The 25,255-nt window shown below is 39.7% G+C and overlaps 2 protein-coding genes across 3 annotated transcripts in view; both read left to right on the top strand.

Moving 5' to 3' along the window:
- Nucleotides 1–25,255, top strand: part of LOC108873800 (3-hydroxy-3-methylglutaryl-coenzyme A reductase) — a 336,264-nt gene that overhangs the window by 202,317 nt on the left and 108,692 nt on the right. The window lies entirely within an intron of this gene.
- The window catches only part of pde8b (phosphodiesterase 8B), a 38,467-nt gene that overhangs the window by 5,613 nt on the left and 7,599 nt on the right, over nt 1–25,255 (top strand). The window contains exons 2-16 of the mRNA XM_018694308.2: nt 5,817–5,873; nt 11,997–12,187; nt 14,026–14,085; nt 14,201–14,258; nt 14,566–14,654; nt 14,830–14,908; nt 15,360–15,500; nt 15,588–15,676; nt 15,768–15,822; nt 18,492–18,543; nt 19,935–20,012; nt 20,681–20,757; nt 23,048–23,212; nt 23,837–23,882; nt 24,714–24,843. Of these exons, the coding sequence (XP_018549824.1) occupies nt 5,817–5,873; nt 11,997–12,187; nt 14,026–14,085; nt 14,201–14,258; nt 14,566–14,654; nt 14,830–14,908; nt 15,360–15,500; nt 15,588–15,676; nt 15,768–15,822; nt 18,492–18,543; nt 19,935–20,012; nt 20,681–20,757; nt 23,048–23,212; nt 23,837–23,882; nt 24,714–24,843 (1,367 nt within the window). The remainder of the gene's footprint in view (nt 1–5,816; nt 5,874–11,996; nt 12,188–14,025; nt 14,086–14,200; nt 14,259–14,565; nt 14,655–14,829; nt 14,909–15,359; nt 15,501–15,587; nt 15,677–15,767; nt 15,823–18,491; nt 18,544–19,934; nt 20,013–20,680; nt 20,758–23,047; nt 23,213–23,836; nt 23,883–24,713; nt 24,844–25,255) is intronic.

The raw sequence follows: 25,255 nt of genomic DNA, 5'->3' as shown, positions 1-25,255 counted from the left end.
TCCATGCCAGTGTATCCCAGCATACACTGAGCAAAATGAAAAGAATTAACTGGACAAGTCGCCTCTTTCTTGCAACTTAAGGCAAATTAAACTTTCCAGTCCACATGGTTTGCATGTCTGTGGACTAGGACCTGACCAATACTGGGTTTTTGAGGCTGATACCTATATCTTCATTTATATTGAGTTCAGTCTGTACCAAAGTGGTGGGCTGACTGACCAACATTGCCATCCCTGGAACCATGCTACTAGCACGGCTAAAAATGAACATCACTTGTTCTTGGTAGACAGCCTGTCTTATGCAGACACTGTTTCTAAATGACTGTAAAACATTTGTGACATTTCTGTACTGACTGACTATGACGACGCTGATATATCAGCGTTAAGCCAGTATCAGTCATTATATCAACCCAGCAGATTTATTGGTCTCCTTCTGCTTTGGCTTGTGCGAGGAATTACAAGTAGGCGGTCAATCACTTTTGATGGGAACTAGGCTAAACACATTATCTAATAAAACAGAGTTGAAAGTGTCAGAATAGCACCTCATTTTCACAAAAACCTTGAATTATTTTCACCAGTGAAGGATTTAATCAGCAGTTACTGTTACACTAGCAACGTACAGTCACGTCTTCTACAGTGTGCTATTATTGGTAGCACGATCATCAAATCTGAAGGTTGCAGTCAAGCAGCCTGCTCACATGACAAAGTTAACCCACGTCAAAATATCAGTTGATCAGTGAGAGCTTATCATGTCTAAAGGATAAGAAAGACGATAACTGTAGCAGTGTTCAGACTGAGGCTGACCTCAAGCCCATCTAGGCACTACAGAAGGCCGCCTGCACTGCAGATAAGCTGAGGCCTTGTTGCAAGGACTGTGATTCACGTAAACACCAAGGCCTGCTGTTAACAATGATGAGTAATATAATACGATGAAAGCCAACTGCTTGGTATTTATCTGGCATTATCCAAAATAAATTAAATAACATTTCACTGCTGGTTCAGATACAGATGAAAGTGACAAAATGCATAGGATCAGTGGAAGATTTAGTCCTGCTCTGAAGGCCACAGTAACGTCATACTGTATCATTTCTGATTTCTAAACAGTCTGCTGAGTTTCAAAGTAAGAGCCACACACAAGGTCAAGTCTTGATGAAAAATGCGGCCCCTCTTTGTCACTTACTCAAGATGATTAGACATTGGCCTATAAGTGTAAACAACTTTTTCTGTTCTCCAGCCATAATGTAAACTCTCTTGTCTTCTTCATAATCTACAACCATTGTAAACAGTGAAAACACCTTCAAAAGAATACATTAAACATACCGTTACTTTGTTAAGTTTATTGCATTCTGAAGAATAAACTGCACTATTACATGTGTAATGAAATGGTGGAGTAGGCCTCCACAATGAAAGCAATGTTTAATCTGTGTCCTAACAATGTGTATACAGTATATGCAATGACATGATGTACCTGGGCCCCAGTAAGTAAGGATTTATTTATACAGTACCTTTCAAAGCTAACATCACAAAGTGCTTCTCAAAAACAGATGAAGACAATAGAATTACCTGAAATGACTCCAAGAGGATGGCAGCTCCACAGCAAGAAAAGCTTTAGCAAGTTAGCAATTAGTTGCAGATCTAAGAGGTTTTCAGGGTGAGGGGTGCCTAGCTATGGCAGTGCAGGAAAGTTTAAGATGAGGTGCGGAGGGAGAGATGTGAGGCAAAGACACTGCTTGAGGTGAAACAGACAGGTGCATGGTGGTGGTGGTCCTAAAAACAGCAAGTTAGTTTATTGTAGTTTGGCCCAACTGATTTAGCATGCTCACCAGCACAGTCAACAGCTGCTGCAGTCCAGTCAGAACACATAGACATGATACAAAGATTTTTAGATTCTGTGTGACTTACTCTTCCCACAGTTTATCTTTATCGCAGATGTCCATCACAAATTGTTGTCTGTGAATCTGCTGAGAAATCGCAGAAAAGAACATGCTCCAAAGAAGAAACCAGAACTTGCCTGAGAGTTGTCATGCTTCTAAATTTTCTTCAATTCCAAAGTAATCCTGGTGATTTCTGTCTGTGTATAGAGATAAATTACAAACAGGGACAACTAACAGGTAATTCGGCATCCATTTAATGGTGCCAAAATATAAACAAATCAGACCTCAGCTCATAGCTAACCCCCTGACTCCATGGCAACATTATGCATCCTGCTTCCCCCAGATTATGGAAACTGTAGTGGTGACGTGATGTTGTCAGGTGGTGGTGGGGGGGCAAATTGTCTGGATTTTCTAGGGGGAGCCCACAGTGTCACACTTAGACAGAAAAGTAATACACAACATATACCAGACTTACACTGCTAATGTACAACAGCATGTGACCAGGCACTATCATTGTATACACAGAGTATGGTATGGAGTTAAGTTCAGTTTCTAGTTGAAGATTTTAACGTACTATTTATGTGCCTTTTATGCTTATCTACCTCTTTAAGTGTCCTTACAGTATTAAATAAATAGATCACTGTTTATTCTTTTGTTTAGAGCTTATCTCATTAAACATGTCTTTGTAATCTCACAAAGAAAATTACAGGTCCTCCGCTGTGGTTCACGTCTTTTCTCTACTTCTTTCTTCTCTCCACTCATGCCTTTCTTCCAACTTCTACAGACTCTGACATCCAATTTCTACCCACTCTCTCATCTCTTTTTGAATATCTCTGACCTCTTTCCTGTCTTTCCTCGCCATCCTCTTGTCCAAACCCTTATGAATCAAGCATTTAAGCCCTCTTTCAGCCTTTCTTATTCTTCTCTACATCCATCCATCTTGTCTCTACCACTCATCTTACCTCTCAAAGGCTCTTGTCTGTGTATCCTAAATCTTCCTTCACTTCCTTCCCCCTCCTGTCTCTCCATAAGGATTTTGTCACCCACTCTCAGAGGAGATGTTGTCCTATGACAACTCCCCCCCCCCCCCCCCCCGACACTTTCTTTATCATCTTCTAACTTCGCTGACTGATCTCTCTCCAAATTGCTCTCTCAGTACAGCTGTCCCAATTTCTACCGCCTTCCTTCCTGCTCTGTTTCACATCTGGCTGTGTTGTCCTCAAGTAAAACCAAATTACTCATTTTCTCATGAAGCCAAACCTCAACCACGCTGATACATTTGGAGCCTCTGCTTCTTAATTCTTGTCACTGATTCACCAAAAAAGACTTTCAACGCTGACTTGATGGATCTGTAATTCAGCGCTCCCTCGGGTCATCTCTTACTTGATTGACCTAATTTATTTCCCCCATTATCACTGACAACATGAAAGTGATTCCTACTCAGCTTTCCAAGAGTCTTTGTTCCCAGAGACAAACAACTGTGATGTGAGGTATACATGAGTTTGACAACACAACTATCAACTGTCATCAACAGACTCCACACAGCCTGCCTTGTTCAGGGATATACTCTGGACTTTCTGCAGAGCCACCTGTTAGAGACTGATGTGTGTTCATAGCTTCTCACCTGAAGCAGCACACAACTTTTAAATGAGCAATGTGTTCTCCAAATTAAATAACAATTTACTGTAAGTATTTTGCAACTGCCTTCTTGGGCATAAGCATTTCCTGATCTGATGAGCCAGTCAGATCACATCATTTATCAGTGTCCATTCACTGTTACAAAAAAAAAAAAGCCTTGATGATTTTACACCTCTATGGTTGATGTTTGGTTAGATTTAGGCACAAAAACGAACTTTGTTTGAGTTAAGACACTTCCTGTGTCAAAGTTTTGCTAACCCATCCAACCACCTCCCTCTGCTGGGCTGGCTCTACAGCAATGTCACACTACTTCCTCCTTTGCTCCTGGAGAGCCATAATTCATACAGCCGTTAGAGAGCTTTTTCGGTTCAGCATAAACATATGTTAGTTTTGGGTATTTGCTGAAACAGCTGCTGTTGTTTTACTGTGAAGAAAACTGAAAAAAAAAAAAAAGGTTTGTCCCAACATCTGATTATGGACAAAAATCTAGTTTACCTAAGATAAGGCACTCCTGGTCACTTACCACTCTCTTCTTAACTGTAGAAGATATAATCATTGACATAATCAGAATGTGAAGCAACTTCAGGAAGCGTTTTGTTTGCATTAACAACATAAAAACATCACAAGCAGCCTTCCCACACATACTTCCTGATAATTCTCATGCTTCAGCAGTGCTGTGTCCACATTTTGTTTATAGCAGTAAAAAAAAAAGAAAAAAAAAAAAGAAAAACAGACAGGCCTGTCTTTGATTTGGATTAGCAGATTATACCCTGAACACTTATGTTCTCAATCAGCTTCTTACAAACAAATTTCTGCTACTGTCAAAATGTGAGACTTTAAGTAACTAAATCAGATCACTGTCCCAAATGGGGGGGTTACACACCAGTGATCAGTGTTTGTCAACCTTGTTTATACTGTAATTTGTGTTTTGCATTTTATGTGTTCTCAACACTGATGATGCAGCACTTTTTTCTGTATTAGTTTGTTCATTCATGAAGCAACATGCATGGTACCCAAAATTATGCTATTGAGATTCCTTGTGTTGCACCCAAAGGCTCTCGATGACGTCAGCGGTTAGTTAGTGGTGTATAGTGGCTAGTTGAGACTAGATGTGGGTTGAGGTATGTCCACCTTTTAAGCCTAATTACCACTGACAGATACTACTGTAGTGATGAGTGGTTGAGTCACCAGCTCCTGTCTACCTCACTGCTTTAGTCATGCAGCCTCTGTATAACTGTGAGTAGAGTTTGTGCGTAGCATGCATTATTATCCAGCTCGTGCCTCTAGTAGAATTAAGTGAAATCCCCCTCCCAATCTTTCTTTGTCTCTCTCTTTTCTCTTTTTATGGATACCTGGTAGATATTTCTCTTCAGCTGGAGAGAGACCTTAATCTGGAGGATTCCCCTGTGGGTTATGAGTGTGTGTTTATGAATATGTTACCGGTAAAAACAGCATATCCTAACAAAGTCCTCTCAATGAGGAAAAAATGAGTCACCAAAACAGAATTTGCTCAAAAATAGCTATATAACTGATGGTTAATTCCTGGGCATGACACAGAGCTGATGTGGTGTCCACTGTGATACAGTATGTTATGGTACACAGCTGATTCACTGTGTGTTGCAGGTGTGGTGTAAGCATGTGTGTACATGCATATGCTCAAAGGAGGCACATGTAACTGAGTTGCTTATTCACACCAGAATGACGCATGTGGTTAAGAAGCCTGTTGAATCTGCTGGGACAAGCTGCAAAAACACACATATATATACAGCACAGTGCGCGATGCTCCTGCAGTAGGATTATGCAAGTAAACCTGTGAGTTCAATCTGTGACTGGTTGCTAATACCTTCTAAAGAGGGTTTGCAGTGGACATCTCCTTTCTGGGCACTAATACTGCATGTAAATATCCACATCGACAGCGTGGGAGAGCCGATCACAAAATCTCAAGTAAAGAACCCATATGTATGGATATTTGTTGTTTTAGGAGAGTCTTGCTTTCCTGTTTTACTCCAAACGTCTGACTTGTAAGAGGAAGTACTTGTCTTATTGCTCTGCGAAGTCTTACAACTGAGAGTAGGAGGTGAGAAAGAAGATTAAAGGTGGTGAAGTGCGACAGGGTCAGACAGGGCGTGCAAGGAAAAGCAATATGCCAATATGCTTCTGGACATTAATGGTAAAATGGTAAGAAGTTTTCACAGCTTTTTTTTTTTTTTTTTTTTTTTTTTTTTTTGTTTGTTTGGTGTGTTTTGTGTGTGTTTTATGTGCTTGGTTTGTGACAGTTATTCACACTTTCTCATCTGTCGCCTGCAGGTTTCAGCTACAGAAGAATGTGTAGGACCTATGAAACTGACTCAAGAGCCAATCCAGGTAAGAGCTAGCACAGTGATCTGGAGTCATTTTACACATGACGGTTAGCAGACAATTAATGCAATAAACACTGATGACAGTTCTAATGAAATCAGTTCTGTCTGATTTCAGTTTTACTTTTAGAGAACAGTTTAAAGATATGTAAATAATTAATTAAAAATGCTGAGTAGAGACTGAATTTCCATGCTAACCTTTGACACAGTTCTCAGTTGAAATGATTATTTCTGTTATTGTTAAACTCACTCAGTTGTGCTGTCATTGAAATTAGTTAGTTAACATGTTCAAAGAATCAATATGAATGGAATTACGTCCCAATCTCCAGTTGTGTGTAACTTGTGTATCTACAAAGTGCCATTTAAACTAAGGAGGAAATCACCAGTAGACTCGTATTCTTGTGCTGTGTTTGGGTCACACTGGGATTTTGCAGTTTTTCTACTTGGGGACCAGTTATAGCAACTTATTAGTGGTAAATACTGCAGGCTGTTGGGAGTTGTTTTTAACTCCATAATCTACCAATACAATCTTAAATAACAGTTTCAATAGTCAGGCGCTCATATACACCCTGAAAGAAGTTTTGTTTGCTGCAATCCTTCCTCCTGTTCACACTGGCCACTTAGAGATCTCTCCTAATGTGGTTTCACTGGGAGGAGGGGGGTGGGCTGGCCTTTAAGGAATATCTCTACAGTTTGTTTTCTATTATGAATGGATTTTGATCTTGAGCTTCTTCTCATAATATGGAGCAAGACTGGAATCAATCCTAAAAACCATATTGCACTATATGGCCTATCTGCTGAGCTGACTTTGATTAATTGTACAGTATATTTGTGGTTTTGAGAGCATGTTGAATTTGTGTGAAAGTGAATTCACCTCAGACTGACAGCAGACACCTTGTCAGTCGTCCTCTGGTGTCAGTCCTGCTGGGATCTCATCTTGCCTGTCAAGACCTCAGGAATATTGCAGTGTGAGGCAGGGTTGAGTCAGGGATTGTCTGTGCTCATCCTCCTCTGGTTAGGGATTAGGACATGTGCTAGTCAGATTTGCCCTTATGTAACAAAGAAAGTAACCTCCTGGAGGTTACCAGCTGGTTCAGATGCAGGCACCTCAAAGAATTCCTCCGTTCTGGAAATTCCTACCTTGGGAATCAGCTACTTTATTAGGTGCTTGTTTATTGCTTTGATTCAATTTGCGTCAGTTTGAGCTGTGGGTTGATCTCCAGGGGTTTCTGAGTTCAGCTCAGTTCCCACTCCAGTGCAGTGATGTGAGAGGCCTGGCATGCCACTCATGTTCATGCTGAGCTGCAGTATCCTGCTCTATCCCTTCAGCCCCCTCCTCCTCCTCCTCCTCCTTATTCACCATGCCAAATAACATCACACCAGAAATCTCTGGCAGTGTGCAGGCAGGTGGAGGGACCAGGGGCTTTGTTAAAAAGCCTTCTAAGATCTCGTCTCATGCTCCATAAAACCCTTAAACTGCTCTCCTGAAGCAGCACACTAAAGTCGTACCTCCAGCCTTCTTCTGGATCCATGACCCAACCTGACCCTCCCCTGCTTCACTCCTTCCACAGATGAAAAGAGAGAGATAAAATGCTCTGCAGGAGAGAGTTATATATTGTGAGTTTCCTTGACGTTTACTGTTAACTGCCTCACAGCCCTGGAGAGTTTCAACCTCTCCAGATACCCCCTCCTGTAGCTTATCTAATGATTCATGTGTTTCACTCACTACACAGATAAGGTTAAAGCAGCACACATGTTGTATAATTCCCATGCACGTTCCTGCAGTATATACATCTTGTTGTAAAATCCATTCTGCCACTTTAACCTTTCTGGTACCCAGTGTTGTTTTCTTGTAGGATTCTAGCATTATGTAAAGGTTTCTCTGACTACCACTACTAAGAAAACATGTCAATAAAAAAAAAAAAAGTTGATCAAGTGATTAGATCAGCAGAAAATTAACTGGCAAAAATTCTTTTCCAGCTTTTCAAGTGTAAAACAGTACTGTTTTTTTCTTAGTCTTCTCTGATAGAAAACTGGATTTCTGAGCTTTTCAGATTCTAGGTCAGACCAAACAAACAATTTAAATATGTCAACTTGGTCTTCAGAATTCGGATAGATATCTCTTCTTCATTTTGTGGGTCAAAGAATCAGATGATAAATCGAGAAACCTTCAAAATAATGGCCTTCAAAGCATTCTGCCAGTCCAGCGATGTAATAAATCCTTCAAAACTTTATGTCCAAATTAGTTACAAGGATCTGCAGGGGGTGTGGGGATGGTGGGGGCCTTGGCAGCATGATTCATATCTAAAAGGCTTTATAATCTAGGCTATATGATGTGAATTGCAAAGAAATTTTACCAATGTGACAAAATAATCTGAACCCTAGGTCCACTTCCTGGCTTTCTCTGCAGATTTCCAGTACTGCAACTAAAGGATGTTCTCATTACAGATTAATGTCCAACAAACAATCCAGAACCAGCAAATATTCCCATTTCAGAAGCTGGAACCAACGACAAAACGGCTTTCAAAACTGCTGCTGTATCGATTTTCTGTCAATTAGCTAATAATTTTTCCCCAGCTCCACTAGGTTAAAAAATACTAAGTAGACCTTAAGTTAATGTTATTGACATGTTTTATCCCATTCTTAGCAAAACAATATTCACAGTAAAGAGTAGTATTAGTATTTCATAATTACAAAGACACTGCACACCAGAAACTGGAGTGTTTGATCAAGATATTGCACTTGTGCTGACTTTATGACTTTTAAGTCCTTTGATCTTCATGAGGTAAAATTCATAGACCAACAGCACTGGGGAAAAAAGCAGGAAAATTTGTTTTTATTTTCTATTTCATTCATATTTTGTATAACAAGTGTTGAGGTTTTGTGTTGTTTAATGAAAGAAAATTTTAAATCCCGAAAAAACAGAAACACAGGCTCTCAATGGGCCTCCTCTTCGGTCATATACTATCTCTGATACGCTCAGACTGTGTTATACTCCCACGCAGATAAAGTCCTCAGAGCTAGTTAGCCCAGTGACACCTCTCTGTGTTTGGGAGTCTCCCATCGTTAGATGCCATCTGGCCTGGGTGTGCAAACATGGCAGATTAACCTCTGAACTCTGAAAGAGTGAGTCAGCTCGCAGCAGAAGTCAGGGATAAGCCTCCGTGCCAACTGAACACTGACTGTACGGTGTGTTCATACAACCCATGAAGCCGATGAGTGATTGTGTAGTTTGTTGTTTGTGTAGCTAAATATGTTAAAACAAAAAAATATGTATTTACATTAAACATGCTGTAACCAGGTAATTGTGTAGACATAAGTTCATTTGTGTATAATTAAGCGTGAGTTACATGTCAGGAAGTGTTTGCGTGTCCAGGACAGACATGATGGAGCAAAGCCATGTGTTTGACTGGGCGTACATCAGACGGGGCACTAAGACCAACGGCGCCTCCTACCAGGCTCGTCGCTGGTGACATATTTGGGTGGCAGGTCAGAGATGTGTGCGGTCGGTGTCGTCCCAGGGTCGACTGGGTACTCTGTGTGTGGAATTTCACATGCTAGCACCATGGTTACACAAAGCAGTCCCATGGTTACACAAGCCAGCACGGGATCAAAGACTGTGGACCTTTCACAGGCACTCACCAATACTAGCTCATTTTCTCCCTCTGTCCTCCTCTTCTTCTTTTACATCTTTTTCTCCTGCCATTCTCACCTGTTCTTTTCCATATGCCATTCCATATTTTCGGGCTGCCTAATCTTCAGGTGTGAAGGACTGCATAGCTAGGTATCATGCTACTCTTCCTGATTTTAAAACTGTGCAGGAAGTGCGGGGAGTCATGACTTCAGCTCTCCTCTCCTTTTTTCACCCACTCTCCCATTCTCTTTCCCCTCGCTCTCTCCTGCACCTCCATGCACTCCCTCTGTCACTCTATCCTTTGTTGTCCTTAGAGGGAGTCAGGAGGTGATGCTGCTGCGAGGCAGAGCTGAGTACTGTTGGTTCTGGCTGGAGCCCAGCTGCCTGTGTGTGCATGAGAGCATGTGCATCTCTACTGTATGTGTCTCTTACAGCGTTGTATTTCCTCACCACTGTACCAAAGGTGGCTGGTGTGCACCGTGGTCAAAACACAGTGTGGGATCAAAAACACGAGTCCGCGCTCTGCAAGTTTCAGGTCTGTCGGTGCGAAATACAGAATTCATTTGTGATTATATGCTGCTCGGTTAAACGCTGAAGGAATAATCAGCACGGGGAAGATATTAGGAATGCCGTTTACATGATGCTGTCTGTTTAGCTGTGCCATCCATCCATTTTAAATGCACCTATTCCGGATCATGGGGGAGGGCTGGAGCCTCTCCCAGCATCCACTGAACAAGAGGCAGAGGTTGCCAGCTTATCACAGGGAAAACAAAGCAAACAGATGAATGCATTCATAGTTAAGGGCAGTTCATACTGTTGTATTCAATTCTCCTGAGATGAGATGAGTGTTTTGGGAATGAGGCAGGAAACGTATAGTCAGAGAGAACATGCAAACTTCACACAGAAAAAGCAGCAGGGCTGAAACTGAAAACCAGGACTTTCTTGCTTTGTGAGATGACCAAGCTAATCACATAGCCACTTTTTCTTTCTGATTTTGATTTCCTAGACATCTACACTTTGTAACTGAAGTCAGTGACATGATAATAACTCACATAACACTAACACTATATTGAAATTTCAGCGGGCTGAAAAGTCTATTTTGTCCCTGGGCTTCTTATCAAGAGGAATGCACTGCTGTAAACTAGAATGGCACTCAGTAGGGTGCATTTCTTCGCCAAGGCCCAGCAATCCCACAAATATCTATGTAGCTCTTATTTGCACCAAATTACACAAACTCATAGATCTCAACACCATAAATATTTCAGATTTTCTGTTACATCATCTTGGAATGTTAAGGAAAATGATTTTAAAAAATTCCCATATCTGCCCAAAATTTAAGTGGTTCTTCCCTCCTCCATTAAGTTTGGTGCAAATTGGTTTAGTAGTTTTTACATAATACTGTTCACAAATAAACAAACAAACAAACAGACACAGATGAATACATAATTTATTTGGCGGAGGTAAAAATAAACCAGGTATAATCCTACTCAGAGACGTCACACATTTCTGTAACCGCTTGTTTATGAATGAGTCATGCTCATGAAATGTAGACTGACATTTATACTGACAAAACACAATCTGCCAGTAATGCAAACTCTGGGTTTGTCTGTAAAATATTGTCACAATATGAAAAAAAAAACCTGAAACCAAACCAATCATCAGTGCACACAAACACCCCTTGGAATGCCACCACTTGAAATGACCTCAGAGTTAAATGCAAAGTTAGGGGACAGGATGCTTGAATAATAAATTGTTTTTAAACACCTCATCATTTAAGAACACGTTTATGAGCACATGCAGCATTTAAGGCTCCACTTTGGTCTACAATTCAGTCATTTTATTACACACCTGCCTTCCAACTTAGATTTTACTGTGAACAACTTACAGGTCTCTTGTGGTATAAATTAAGTGGTTCTGTTCTATAGTGGATACAAAGCCCATCCATTAGCTATACCTGCTTATCTTTGAGTGTTGCAGATGGGCTGGAGCTGATCCCAGCTGACATAATATAAAGCTCATATTTTAAAATAACATCAAACTCCGTAGGGTTTGTCTTCCTACTTTCATAGCAGTCTGGCAGGCCAGCGATGAAATAAATCCTTGAAAACTGTCCAAAATTAATAACAATCAAAAAAATAGTCCACCTTCAAACGGGAGGTGGGTATTAAAGGGTTAAATAACTCAGAGCTGCTGTCACATTGGAGGGTTTTGGCAATGAGCTCACTCTAATCACAACTTTACATTTTCTAGGTCTTAAAAAAAAGAGGTTTAGCAGCACCAGTTACTATTCAGCCTCATAAATGTCAGTAACCCTGGAAGCGCTTTAACCTTGGTGTCAGTACTTTATGTTACAGCTTGAAGTCTGCTGCTCTGGAGAATGTCCTGCCTGAGCAGTAAATGTAGTGTAGACCTACAAACATAGATAGACATTCTACAATTATCACAGTAGTAGCATGCCTGTCTCACCCAAGCATCCATTCCCTTCTGTCTGCTCAGGTCCTGCTGGTGTTCGCCAAGGAGGACAGCCAAAGCGATGCTTTCTGGTGGGCCTGTGACCGCGCTGGGTTCAGGTGTAACATTGCACGGACGCCCGAGTCTGCCGTCGAGTGTTTCCTGGACAAGCACCATGAGATTATAGTCATTGATGGACGTCACTCACGATACTTTGAGCCTGAAGCTGTTTGCCGGTGAGCCTTAACTTTGATCACATCTTTGTGAGTTTTAGAGGTGTTATGTGGACCTTTGGACAGAGCCAGGTTAGCTGTTTAAGCATGTAACTGTACTGTGATTCCTTCCAGAACTTGAACTGGCAGAGTACTCTGGCTTCTTTTCTGTTGCTGTTTTCAGACCAAAATGCATGTTTGACATTAAACAGAGTTTCAAAGGGCCTCATCGGCCAAAATGGTCTGAGTACTTTTCTAACAAAGAGCTTGTAATTCTTCAATTCAGTCAAAACTAATAAATATCTAAATTATGAGTTTTATACCCCAAATCAGTAATATACAAAAATGTCCAGAGTTCATGCCTAAAACCAGTTGCACTTTATGGTGAACTGTAGTGGAGGGCCTGTTGGCGCCATCTGGTGTTCACTTAAAGCACTACAGGCATCTACAACCTGAAGCAGCACACACTCAACATAGTCTGATAAAGGGAGCTCTAATGGTTTCTCAATTCAGTGTTTTGCTCTTAAAAAAGAAGCAATGGATACTGTCACAATTCATAATGGGCTATTGAAACAAAGTGGTACTTGAGTGAGCTTGAACTACAGATTTGAGAGTTTGTTGACATGAAAGCTGGATGCTGGCCCAGGGGGAACCAAGACTAGTTCAGTTGTAGAAGTTTGAAAAATATAATTTTTTTTTCTTTCTTGTCCATTTTTTTTTCCACAGCAAAAGCCCCTGGCCACTTTTCAGAAACCTCTTTGATTTCCGAATAACCTCATTCACTCCCTTGTTCTTGCCAGCTGTTACTTCAGTTCATACTGGTGAAACTGGTCTGTGCTAAGTCTGTCCCCTATTACTTTCTGGCATGCACAAGCATTTCAAGATATATTTCGGAAGTATTTTCACTCCCCTGTTTCACACAAATTTGTGCATCTTAAACTCAAGAACAGAATCCTTTGTGAAATTTAAATCTGACACTCGATAACAAATAAAAGCTGAATAATCTTTTCTATTAACAAAAGACTTGCGTTAGAGGAAAGAGGATTCCCAGTGTGTTGTTTAATGTGTGTCCCATGGTTGTTTCATTGCCTGTGTGTATACCTTCTAGGCATCATTACAAGAATGGCTGTAAAGATTTATGTTCAAACATCCCGGCTTTTCACAACCTTTGTATTAAGCTGGTGAAATGTTCATATTCCTTGTTACTTTTTTAGCTAAGCCTACTTCTGTGTTTAGTTCTGTCATGATTTCTGCAGACTTTTGGGCTGTAGTTATTGTTAGATACAGTAATAACCCATCCAAAGTTCTTGGTTACACTAAAAGTCACCACCGTATATTTTGTAGGGTGATTTATTGTAAGTGCTTCATTATTTCCCCAAGTAAAGGAACAGATCCATTCATCTCTCCTGTCTCCTGATTACCACAGTTTGGCAGCTGCTCCCTGTTTGTCCATTGCTCCTTCGCTCCCTTCCCTTGTCACTGTCGTCACCCCACCCCACCCCCACCCCCATCCACATCCCCCACGAGGATCTCTGCAATCATCCGTTCCTTCTGTTCCTCCTTTCATCCTCCATCACTGTCTTCGCATTCCTCCTCCACCTCCGGGCCACTTTCCCCGTACGTCCTGCCAGTGGTGTGGCTTTGTGGTCCGACCTCTGAAGCAGATGTTGTGTTTGGTGTTTCTGTGTTAAGCCCAGAAATGTTCTGCCCATCTTTTGTGGCCAATGACATCACCATCAATCTACCCACATGTTTATCCTGTACCTGAGTCCAAGCCACTTCTCATTAGCTCAAAGTGTAGATGAAATGAACTCCTGTTGACACTCCTGCTGACTTTTAATCCACATCTGTTGTATTTCCAGGTTGATCCGTGCCACAAAGCCCTCAGAAAACACAGTTATTCTAGCCGTTGTGCCACAAAAGTGAGTTTCATTGTTAAACTACATAGTCCTTCATATAGTGTGGACCCTGACAAGCATGTTTCTGAAAAATGACTGTGGTTTCAGATGGTAATGATTCTTTTCTGTCATTGTATAGACCGCCTGACCAGGACGAGCCATCTGTTCTTCCTCTCCTCTGTGCTGGATTTAGCAGAGTACGTTCAACAACTTGCCTTAACTTGTGACTGTGTGTTTATAACAGACGAACATAGGCCTCTGTGTTTTATCTTTGTTTGTCATAGATGCTTTTTATTGGGCCTCTAAGAGACTCCTGACGCTAAAATAGCAGCACGTAGCCAGTTTTGAAAGCAGCACTTATTGTCAGCAGCGTTTGATGGTGTGAAAATGACATAGAAGGTTGCAAAACAATTCGCTACTGAGTGAGTCCTGACGTCATTCAGTTTTCCACTCGTTTCTCTCTCCCTTTCCTTCAAACACTACTTAACATTGTTTGGCCTCCAGAGGTTTGTGGAGAACAGCAGCGTGTCAGCCTGCTATAATGAGCTCATACAGATTGAACATGGAGAGGTGCGCTGCCAGTTCAAACTCAGGTACAGCAGAGCAAAAACACCTTCACCACGCACATATCATGCAGTTGTATACACACACACACACACACACACACATATATATATATATATATATATGTATGTATATAAAAGGTGGTGTTGGTAGTTAACTTCCTAATCCTGTTTTATGAGTTGCTATGGCTTTTTTCATCCACAGGGCTTGTAACTCTGTCTTCACTGCTTTGGAGCACTGTCAAGAGGCTGTGGAGATCACCAGTGAGGACCACATAATACAGGTAGGGATAACATACACACGTATGTGCATACAAAGGAGCAAAACCTATTCCAATTTGTTTTTAATTGTAAACAAATCTAATTAAATCAACCAAAAGCAACAGTGTGTTGGTCTGTCTCTCAATACTTCCCAATGTCCCTGTCCTGTCATCTTTAAGAATGGGTCATAAACATATAGTTTCATTAAGAAAAAGAAGGCTAAATGATTACCTAAAGCAGCTGGCACTGTACTTATTATTAAACATTACTCAAAGAGTGAATATTGTATTTTGTTAGGGACTGTGGATATGATGCACTAGTTAGTATTTACAACAGCAGGCCAGCAGTGGAATTAGTATAAAATAAACTGTAGTGCCCATGTTTAGCCTAATGAAGAAACATGTCAACAATAAAATAAAAATTGAACATAAGGGCTATGATCTTTTAACTCGTACATATTCCTGTGTGCCTCAGTATGTGAACCCAGCGTTCGAGCGGATGATGGGCTACCACAAGGGGGAGCTGATCGGGAAAGAACTGACGGAACTCCCCAAGAGTGACAAGAACAGAGCGGACCTGCTGGACACCATCAACACCTGTATCAAAAAAGGAAAGGTCAGTCACACAAGTATGCGTCTATCTATCCACCTACCCATCTATGAAATAAGAGATTGTTGCCTGACTGTTCTGTTGTCTCTGAAGGAATGGCAGGGCATTTACTATGCCAGAAAGAAGTCAGGTGACAGTATACAACAGCATGTGAAGATAATACCTGTCATTGGCCAAGGAGGGTAAGATAACATTAAACAACCCAAAGAGATAACACACTGTAGATTTCTAAAGAGATAAGAAATTGATAAATTCTTCTCTCGCACTATTCAGGAAAATTCGACATTTCGTAGCCATCAAGAGACCTCACATTGACAACAACAATCAGGTGAGTCAAATGATGCACAGATAACTCACCTATTTCCTTTCAAATGTCTTTTAGTTCTCTTTTTGGTGATGAAATGCTGTGCTCAGTGATGACTGTTTAGCTATGCTCTAATAAAATCAGGAGGCTTCCTGAGGTCAGAGGTTCCTACAAGAAGTCAAAGGAGAGCTTTGAACATAGCGTAGCAATAAATATCTCCATCATTGATCAGATATGGGCTCATTCAGGAACCTGGGGCAAACATTCTAACCCAGAACACAATTTCTTTGCCTGCCCTGTTCCAGCCCAAGATTAATAGCGCCAGCACATTAGCAGCACTTTGAAACTCTAAACCACTCACTCTCAAATCTGTCCAACCTGCCGATTTGCAGGCCCGGATGATAAATCCGAACAAGCTTACAAACCTACAAGCAGCTGTTTGGAGAAAGAAAATGCTTCAACAAAATTTAATTTACAAAAGCCTTTGACTTAAATAAGCCCACTTCTGAGGATCACAGTGAGTTGGTTCTGCTTTTGTGAAGCTTAAACAAATGTCAGTCTGTCAGCAGTCCTAATGCTACAATACAGCTTGGCCCAATCAAGCCTGGTAGAGAAATGAATGATTGAGTCCAAACTGGACTCGGGCATTGATTGAAAACTCTGCTGGCAGTACGTTTTACATAAATACTTCAAATGAACCGTAGGCTTAAGTGTCAGATTTAAATACTTCAACAGAGCATGTAGCCTCACAGGCTGCCAGCTCTGTTTAGGAGTGTGCACAGTTACTCTGAAGCAGGTGTGTCGCTGCTCTCAGCTGGGTTCCAGGCCAATAACGTCATACTATGCTAAGCTACGGTTAAGCACCAGGATCCCCGGCTAAGGCCTTGGAGGGCTAGCAGCCAGGCGCCAGGGCTATTTATACCTTAGGCAAAGCTGCACAGGGACTAGCTTTAGCTCATTGCTCTCTTTCATCGTGTGTACATAAGGTGAGTCAGCCGTTGGCGTCTACCCGCCAAAGCCAAATAGCATTCATTCCTGCTTGTTGGGATTGGGAATCCTTAGACATGGCAGCAACTGATCCCATTCTCGAAATCATGGAAGTCGTCCTTCACAATCTGAATTGTGCGCTGTCAAACTGAACAGTATTATCGGGGTGTCCTTTTTTTTTTTTTTTTTTTTTTTTTTTTTAACTTAATTTTCCACCACACATTATAAAGGGGAACTCATGCACAGCAGGAACAAAAGTTTAGTATTTGATGACATTTTAAACTAAATCATGTCGTTAGGTATGTCCTGCATTTTCACTGAGACACCATTATCCATTTGACAGCCCAAGGCCACAGAGGTCCTTTCAGGATACCACTGATCTGATACTGTATCCTTGCTTGGGACATTTTCCTATGAGCACTTAAAACCCCACATTATTCCTCATCTTTTCCCACCCAGACTTTTGGCTGTAGACCACGGTTTCCATTTCATTGTGTTGTTTAGTTAACAGTATTTGTCTAAGCACTCCAGACTTACAGCAGGTTTAGGGTCAGCTTTGTTTGTCTTTCCCTCTCAATTAAGGGCCATCAAAATCTCAACTATTTCCCAGCTTTAGTGAAGTTAATTCAAAAGATGTTTTTTTAGATGTCTGTTTGTGCTTTGCAGCCCAAGAAGCCCATTAAAATGCAGCCAGCTAAATCTGGCAACCTTGTATGTCATTAGAAGTGTTTATACTGTCTTAATCCTATTTACTCAGTATGGGATGCAGTGGAGACCTGAGAACAACTTAAAAATTTAGAAAGGAGGCTTATGAAAATAGAAAATGATCAATCGTGTGACGGTGACATGGATCCTAAAAATTTAATTGAATATACAAACATGTCAGGGACTCCTTTCTAAATATAAAAATCACATTTTGTATATTAAAAATGAATTAATAGACATTACTTTTGGATATATGTATTCAGCATCACATAAATGTGCATGATGCACTGTCAGCAATATGTTAAGGTGCAGTGAGTCACTGGGTGAGGACAATCTTCTGTAACCAGATTAGACACATCCATATCTACATAAGCCTGAGTGTGACTAACAGGATGTACTGTACAAACTGTCACCTGCATGAAAATATCTTATTATGAAGATAGGAAATGTGCTGTAAGGTTTGTAGTTATGGTAAATGTAGCTCAGAACCAACATTTAAATATGTGTTTTACAGTTATGAAATTAACTCTTGTCAATTGTAAATTACTATTTAATATAGTCAAGTCATTTTTTTAAGATAAATTAATTTGGCTAAGCTCTTCACACAGACAATCACCTGCTGATTATATTGTCTAATTTTCTTTCTCTACAAAGGTGGACAACAGACTGCACATATGCTGTTCATGCTCTTACAGTGTTCAGTGTGATAAAAATTGCAGTTTAAATGCACACTAATCAAACACTTTATTAGACTAAGCTGTATTTTTTTTAAAATACAATAGGCTGTTGAGGTGAGATGAAAGATATGTTCAAAGTACAAAGAACATCAAATCACTGGCTCACATTAAGTCTTTAATCAACAGAATTAATCCTGCCAGCGTGTTGCTTTCAGGGAGCAGGAAATTAGGCTGAGTATATTCCTCACAGCGAAGGCGACGTAACAGCGACTTGTTAATAATCCAGACCTCGACTTTAATCTGCTCCTGCTCTCTGTCTGTCAGGTCCACAAGTTCAACAAGGAAGAGAGATGCAGTGGAGAACATTCTCAGTCAGGTAATTTACCACAACACATTTAGTCTTTTTTAAATTTTTTATATAAAAATGTTTATTTATGACTCGTGTATGCTATCATTATATTTGAGTCATGGAGAATATCTATGGGAGCCCCAAATCTGACAAAATGAATGAATTAAGAAAATATGCAAATATATAAAAAGCAAAAATAATTTAAATTTTTTAAGTACATAATTTCTTCATTTCTTTTTCATTTTGCTTTCTTTTTTTTTGCCTTGCCACACATTTATTTCTGTGGACTATTAAATTCTTCTTACAACATTTCCTGTTTTCCATATGCATACAATATTAGAATATGCTAATTATACCAATATAATGGTACAACATAATAATGATATGAGCAGCTATATTCATGTATGTCCAAATGTGTACTGATCAGTGGAGCAATTTAGCAGGCTGTGTGGCTAACTAGCTTAACTGTATCTAAACATACAGCACATAGCTTTCTCCTAGCTTAAGATAAATTAAGTCAGCCACTTATATATAATTATATACATACAGCATGTACAGCGCTGCTCTTGTAATAGCAGCTGAAGGATTGTAAAGGGAAGTAAATGCTGCATGGGGAAAACAGATTAACAATTTTATGTGTGCTGAGGTCATAAGATTAATATCCTGATTTGAAAGAATATCTTTTCTTATTTATTTATTTATTTATTTATAAAATCGTTCTCTCTTCTAACCAGCTGGAAGAAATATTATTTGATCTTCTGTATAAACAAGTTTTTCTTTTCTAATCCAAACAAATGTGGTAGCTGGTATTGACATTTCTCTTTTTTCAATTTGTACGATGTGAACCACAAATGTAGCATTTTCAGGTATAATTCTTTATGTAGTTGTTTTGTGTTTATATGAGAATAACAGTTTTATATTTTCCATGTGCCGTACAAAAAGAGCAAGAACACAGTGTAGGTCATTACCAGCTACTGGGAAACAAGAGTTGCAACTTAAACTGATAAAAAAAATCATTTGCAATCAATCAAAAAAAAAAAAAAAAACAGAACAGCGTTTCTGTCTGTTTTTCAACCAAATGGTTAGTGGACTCTGAGGATTCTGGAAATACTAAAATAATTTTGGAACAAGAAGAAATGCCATTAATTATAGATTCTAAATTATAGTTATAAATTATATGTTATAAATTGCCCACCAGGTTTTTCAAAAATGGCTCGATATTTATTTTTCAGAATAGCAGATGTATTGATAATACATAAAAGGCTAAGCTGGGCCAACATTTAAGAAGCACTTTACAATCAAAATATAATATCTTTGACATGAAACAGGGCACTGAGACTCATTATCAGTGTAAATCTGTCTCTCCGTCAGTCTAAGTATATACTATATGTCCATTACTTCTCTGTGCCTCTCTATAGAGTGCCATTCTCTACGTCACCGGGACAGGAGGAAAGATTCAATTGATGCGAGATCGCTCAGCTCCCGTGGTAGTGACGGTAAGGCTATTCACAATGCATTTTCTGTTTGAATGGATGGAGCTCCAGTTTGAGCCATTCTGTAAAGATAGGCATTAGAGGCAGAAAATGATGGGGGAAGGTGACGAGTGGAATGAGATAAGAATGCAATGGGAATAAAGTCAAATAACAAAGGCAGGAACACAAAGGAAGAATAGGGTGAAGAAAGAGATGAAGAATGGGGAGATGATTGGAGATGGCAAATCAGAGAGAATGAGTCAGACTGTTATGGTAGGTACTTGAACTAAAGAGATCCTAAAGAGAGATGTTGTGGGCTGATGACATTACGTACCTCCCTCCTCAACTCACGTGTGACGCAGCTGCTGCTATTTTCAGGTATCTCAGCTGAGTGCTGCTTCTCCTCTGCTTTGCCTGCTTCTTTCTTCTCTAATCAAACTGTTTGCTTTCTTTCTCAATACATAAGTCTTAGCATGCTTATACTGACAATTTCATATTTATATTTTTCTGAATTTCCTCTCCTTTTTTAATATTTTCTATATATTATTCCCTTTTTTCTGTTCAGTCATAGCCTTTTAATTGAAGGCCCTGTGATCTTTTTCTTAATTAAATATTGATATGAATTAATATTGGCTGAGTGAGCTATATCATGGTTATCATAATACATAAAATCATTATTTTCTGAATTACAGCTCCCAGTTTACAGAATCGACGATATTCCTCTGTCGCCAGGATTCACTCCATGACCATTGAGGCTCCCATCACCAAGGTATGCTGCTTTCAGCATTCAGTCATTTTGCATACCTAATGGTTCCACACAGAACAAGCAATGGAAAAATTATTTCTGACATTTCTAATTTTTCTTAACTGACTGCTTTTTGTAAGTCTCAAGCAAACAGAGAGATGTCTATTCAAATTTTTACACTTAGAACAACCTGCATGTTTCCTTTTTTAAATTTAAGTGAAATAAAAGCAGTTTTGAGTTTGTATCTATTTTTAAAATAACATTTTTAAATTTATATTTTTTTGTAAAACTAGATTGTACATTTGTTGCAACAACTTAACAGTTAATGGATCCTCTTATTGTGGGGAAAATTTCCTGTAAACTTCAAAAAGATTTTGATGGTATGGGTTTACACCATTCTGCTCAATAAGCTCTCTGAAATGAAACTACATCAGAGGTAACTAGACATCACGACACAGAATGTTCTCTACAGTTGAGAAATTCTCTAATTGGCTCTTTGGGGATAAATAAAGTTATCTGAATTGAATTGAATTCACTAAAGGATTAATGGAAAACTGTCATCTGTAGCGGATTTCTTCCAATGAACAGTTTCATACTGAATCCTTTAAAACACAAATGTTTCTCCCAGTTGTAGTGTCTGAAAGTTCATATAAGTTTTTATCCTTTGGGGAAGCCTAAAGCTTCACATGATTGCTATTGTTGGGGTCATGTGTAAGTTAATGGTTGTGAGCATAGGAGGTCCAGAGTTTTGCATGATTGCTAATAATAGGGTCATGTGTAAGTTAATGGTTGTGAATATAAAGATGTAAGTGTTAGGGAGAGGGGTTTTTTCTCCCCTCCTCTTTATTTTTTGGAATAAGAGGTCATTGAATGCGGTCAGGATGTTTCGCTAGATTATAGAACATATAAACAATTACCCTATATATACTGATGTTTAGAGCTGTTTGGGAGAGAGATCCATATTGGCTCGGATCCTCTCACAAACTACTGCAGTGCTTGTTTTGATGCTGAACTTTTTTGTAATAAACTTCTATATACAAGAAAGACAGTGTCAGCGGAGATCATCTCTTCATCATCTTCACATCATCACCATCGAATATACCACACAGTGAAGAGAAATCACTCAGAGCTCATTCCTCCAACAGCAGTAATTGGGTTTCACATGTTGGATTCTCACCAAGAATTAAGTTCTTTTATGGCCCATTACCAGCTTGCTTCATCAGGAGATGCACAGTTTCACTGCAGCACCTAAATTTGAACACGAGATCTGCCCGTTCAAATCCCTGCCACTTTAAGCACATTAGTGTATCATCCCAACACCACAAAGCTGTTCAGTGTCCATTAGAGCTGTCTTCACTGCCTTAATGTTGCTTGACTGAGTCAATAATGGAGGACTTGCCACTTAAATAGCTAATATGCAGACACAACATCTAATATGATATCCTACAAGTGAAAGGATGTGTCACTGCAATGCCCCTCTTTTTCCAAATGATATTTAAACTTTCTTGCCAAGTAAAGAGACTTACTGAAAATCTTTTCATACTTAATACATACATAATATTTTAAGAAGTCCAACTAATAGGAAGCTACAGTAGATGGATAAACACAAACATAACTCCCATCCAACCCCACTTTCTTGGGTATCTGTGCTGTTCTGTTGAGATGGTACATTTTACAGTATTTTGTGGACACTTTAGGAAATTCAATTCTCATTGACTACAAGATATTATTATGTTAAAACTATATCCCAGACCAATAAGTGTTTTGGGATGAAACTAAATATTCAACTTTATTTCTTGGAATTAATAATTTCTAAATTCTGTGCACTCTAGGATGCTAAATTTCTTGGGATCTCTTACAGCATGGATAATATTCTTGTGAAAGAGCGCCATGTCTTTGGATTCATTGTTGACATTGTCAGCATCAGGGGATTTGTGTGTTATTTGTGAATGTCACATTTTATTGGAAATGTTCAGGAGGAGGGGCCACAGGGGCAGATGCTGTGAGCAACAATAAACCCAGGTCAAGCTGTGGGCTGGGTTATAATTTGGTAACATACAGTATGTCACATTGTCTCGCTCTGCCTCCTGCTGCAGGTCCTGTGATGTTCTTGTGTGTTCAGGAGGCAGCTTTATTTAGCTGCTTTGTCCCGGCCAAGATTTCTTCAGCATAACATGCACGTCTCCATGACACATGCACAAAGAAAGGAGCACTTTGTTACAGCATGTCTTGCAGAGGGCTCTTTGTGCATGTCTTTGTATGTAGTGTCTGTTTTGCAACAGAATAGGGACTCTTCTTTTTCCCTCCTTCCCAGGTAATAAATATCATCAACGCAGCACAGGAGAGCAGTCCGGTAACAGTGGCTGAGGCTCTGGATCGTGTGTTGGAGATCCTGAGAACCACCGAGCTCTACTCCCCTCAGCTAGCCTCCAAAGAAGATGACCCCCACACCAACGACCTGGTTGGAGGGCTCATGAGTGTAAGAGGCACAGTTGATACTTAATGTGTGCTCTTATTTTGCAAGGAAAGGTTAGAAACAGTCTTTTTTAATTACATTGTAAATATGCCCTTACCTCATGCATGTGACACTGAACAAAGACATTTCTGGCTTCAAACTCAGATCAAATCTGTGTTTTTGGAGCAGCAACAGAGTCTTTGTTTATTTTGATTTTTTTTAATTTGTTGAATAAGCCCAACTATGAGGTGAGTCACCGCACAGAGATGTTTATCCTGAAAGCAAGTTTTCATTTCCATCAACTGAGAGCAGCAACATCCAGCAAGAAAGATTTTTATACCAAATTATACAGTTTTTAGGCTGTTTCTTTTTGTCTACAAGTCCTATTAAAATGAATTGATCCAACTAACCAGTACTGTCTGTGTATGATATGATATTGTCTTATTCCTCTGTGACATAGAGCCCCATTTGAGGGTAGTAAGAGATGTACTAACAGTTGATTTTGCCGTCTTATATGAGATATTTTAACGTAAGAAAAAACAAAATAGAAATATTTGTCTTTTGCTTCAGTGTTTTATTGCATAAATGATGGAGCTAATGTACCTGCATGTTTCAAATTGATTAAACTGTTTCTTTTTGTTTCTCCAGGACGGGCTGCGAAGACTCTCTGGGAATGAATATGTCTTCTGCAAAAGTAAGTACAGCCTATGGTCTGGTTGAAGTTGGGCTGAGATTAGTGAATTAAGTGATGCTGCTAAGAGGTGCAACCAAACTAACAGGAAAATGAGGACGACGTCATCGAAACCCTCAGAGTTCTGAGAAAAGGAATATAAAATTGATAAACAGGAAAAACAGGATTGATACACTGGCAGTGCTCTGACAATGACTTACCTTTCTTCACAGGTTCACACGCAAAATAATGACTAAGACAAGACAAACAGTGTTCAGTTAGAGTTAGTTAGAGAACAGGTAGGAGTAGACATTTTAGCCTGTGGCCCTCATCATCACAGAGATTATGGAACATGAGACCTCGAGTGAATCTCATGAATAAATATTAAGTTTAAGGTGGTTATTGTTATGATGAAAGCTTCATAATGTTCTTTTAACTTTCTAGAGTGTGAATTCTTCCATTCAAGTTTATTATGTAACCCCATTATGATGATTAAAGTCACAAGAGCACTTTACTGAGAGAAGATCTAAATCAAGAGTCTGTTATCCAAGAAATTGTCTTCTTTTTCATCAAGCTGCAAACAGTATCCTTACCTCAGAGCTGCAGCTCCATCACCTGTCAAACAGGTTTTTAAACAACCTTATCACACACCATCTTTCTACCACAGCCTCAAAGGACCAGATTTACAAAGTGAGACACTTAGCCAGGATGTTTGCACATGTATATAGATATTAGGGAGCCAAGATTGGTACAGTCAGTCATCGTCAAATCTCACACAGGGCTGCCTCTTGGTTTACCCCCATTTATGGTCAAATCACCTTGAACCATGTATGTATACTTCTGTCTATGTCGTAGATATGAGCCAGAGCCAGCTGGCCATCCCAGTCACTCTGAATGACGTGCCTCCATCCATTGCTGAGATGCTGAATGATGAGGAATGCTGGGAGTTTAACATCCTGGAGCTGGAGGCAGCTACACACAAGAGGTACAACAGAGGTAGAAACTGAGTAAAGGAAGCTACAATGAGGAGAAAGACTGCAGATTTTTTATAGTTCAGAAAAGGCAATATGCTGCTTGTTGAATGGAGTAATTTCAATTAGTTGCAGTTACTTGATTAATTGCTACATTACACTACTTTTGGGCCGATGATAACTTCCTACCCTGAAAAGATTCTCCAATGTGCAAAGGTTTTTGTCGTCATTATTTAACAAATTAGCTGGGAACTGCTATTACTTTAGCATAAAGACTAGAGGTGATAGGTTACCAGTCCCTGCATGATGTTACCTTTCCTGGTTGACAAACAATCTTGCACATAACCTACCATAAAACCCAACTTGTACTTTTTGAACTTTTAGCTGTTTAGTTTTTTAGTCTTAGCTAATCTAACTAGCTCTACT

The sequence above is a fragment of the Lates calcarifer genome, linkage group LG9, assembly GCF_001640805.2.
Source record: "Lates calcarifer isolate ASB-BC8 linkage group LG9, TLL_Latcal_v3, whole genome shotgun sequence".
Lineage (NCBI taxonomy): Eukaryota > Metazoa > Chordata > Actinopteri > Centropomidae > Lates > Lates calcarifer.
This window is presented reverse-complemented; position numbering and strand designations above follow the sequence as displayed.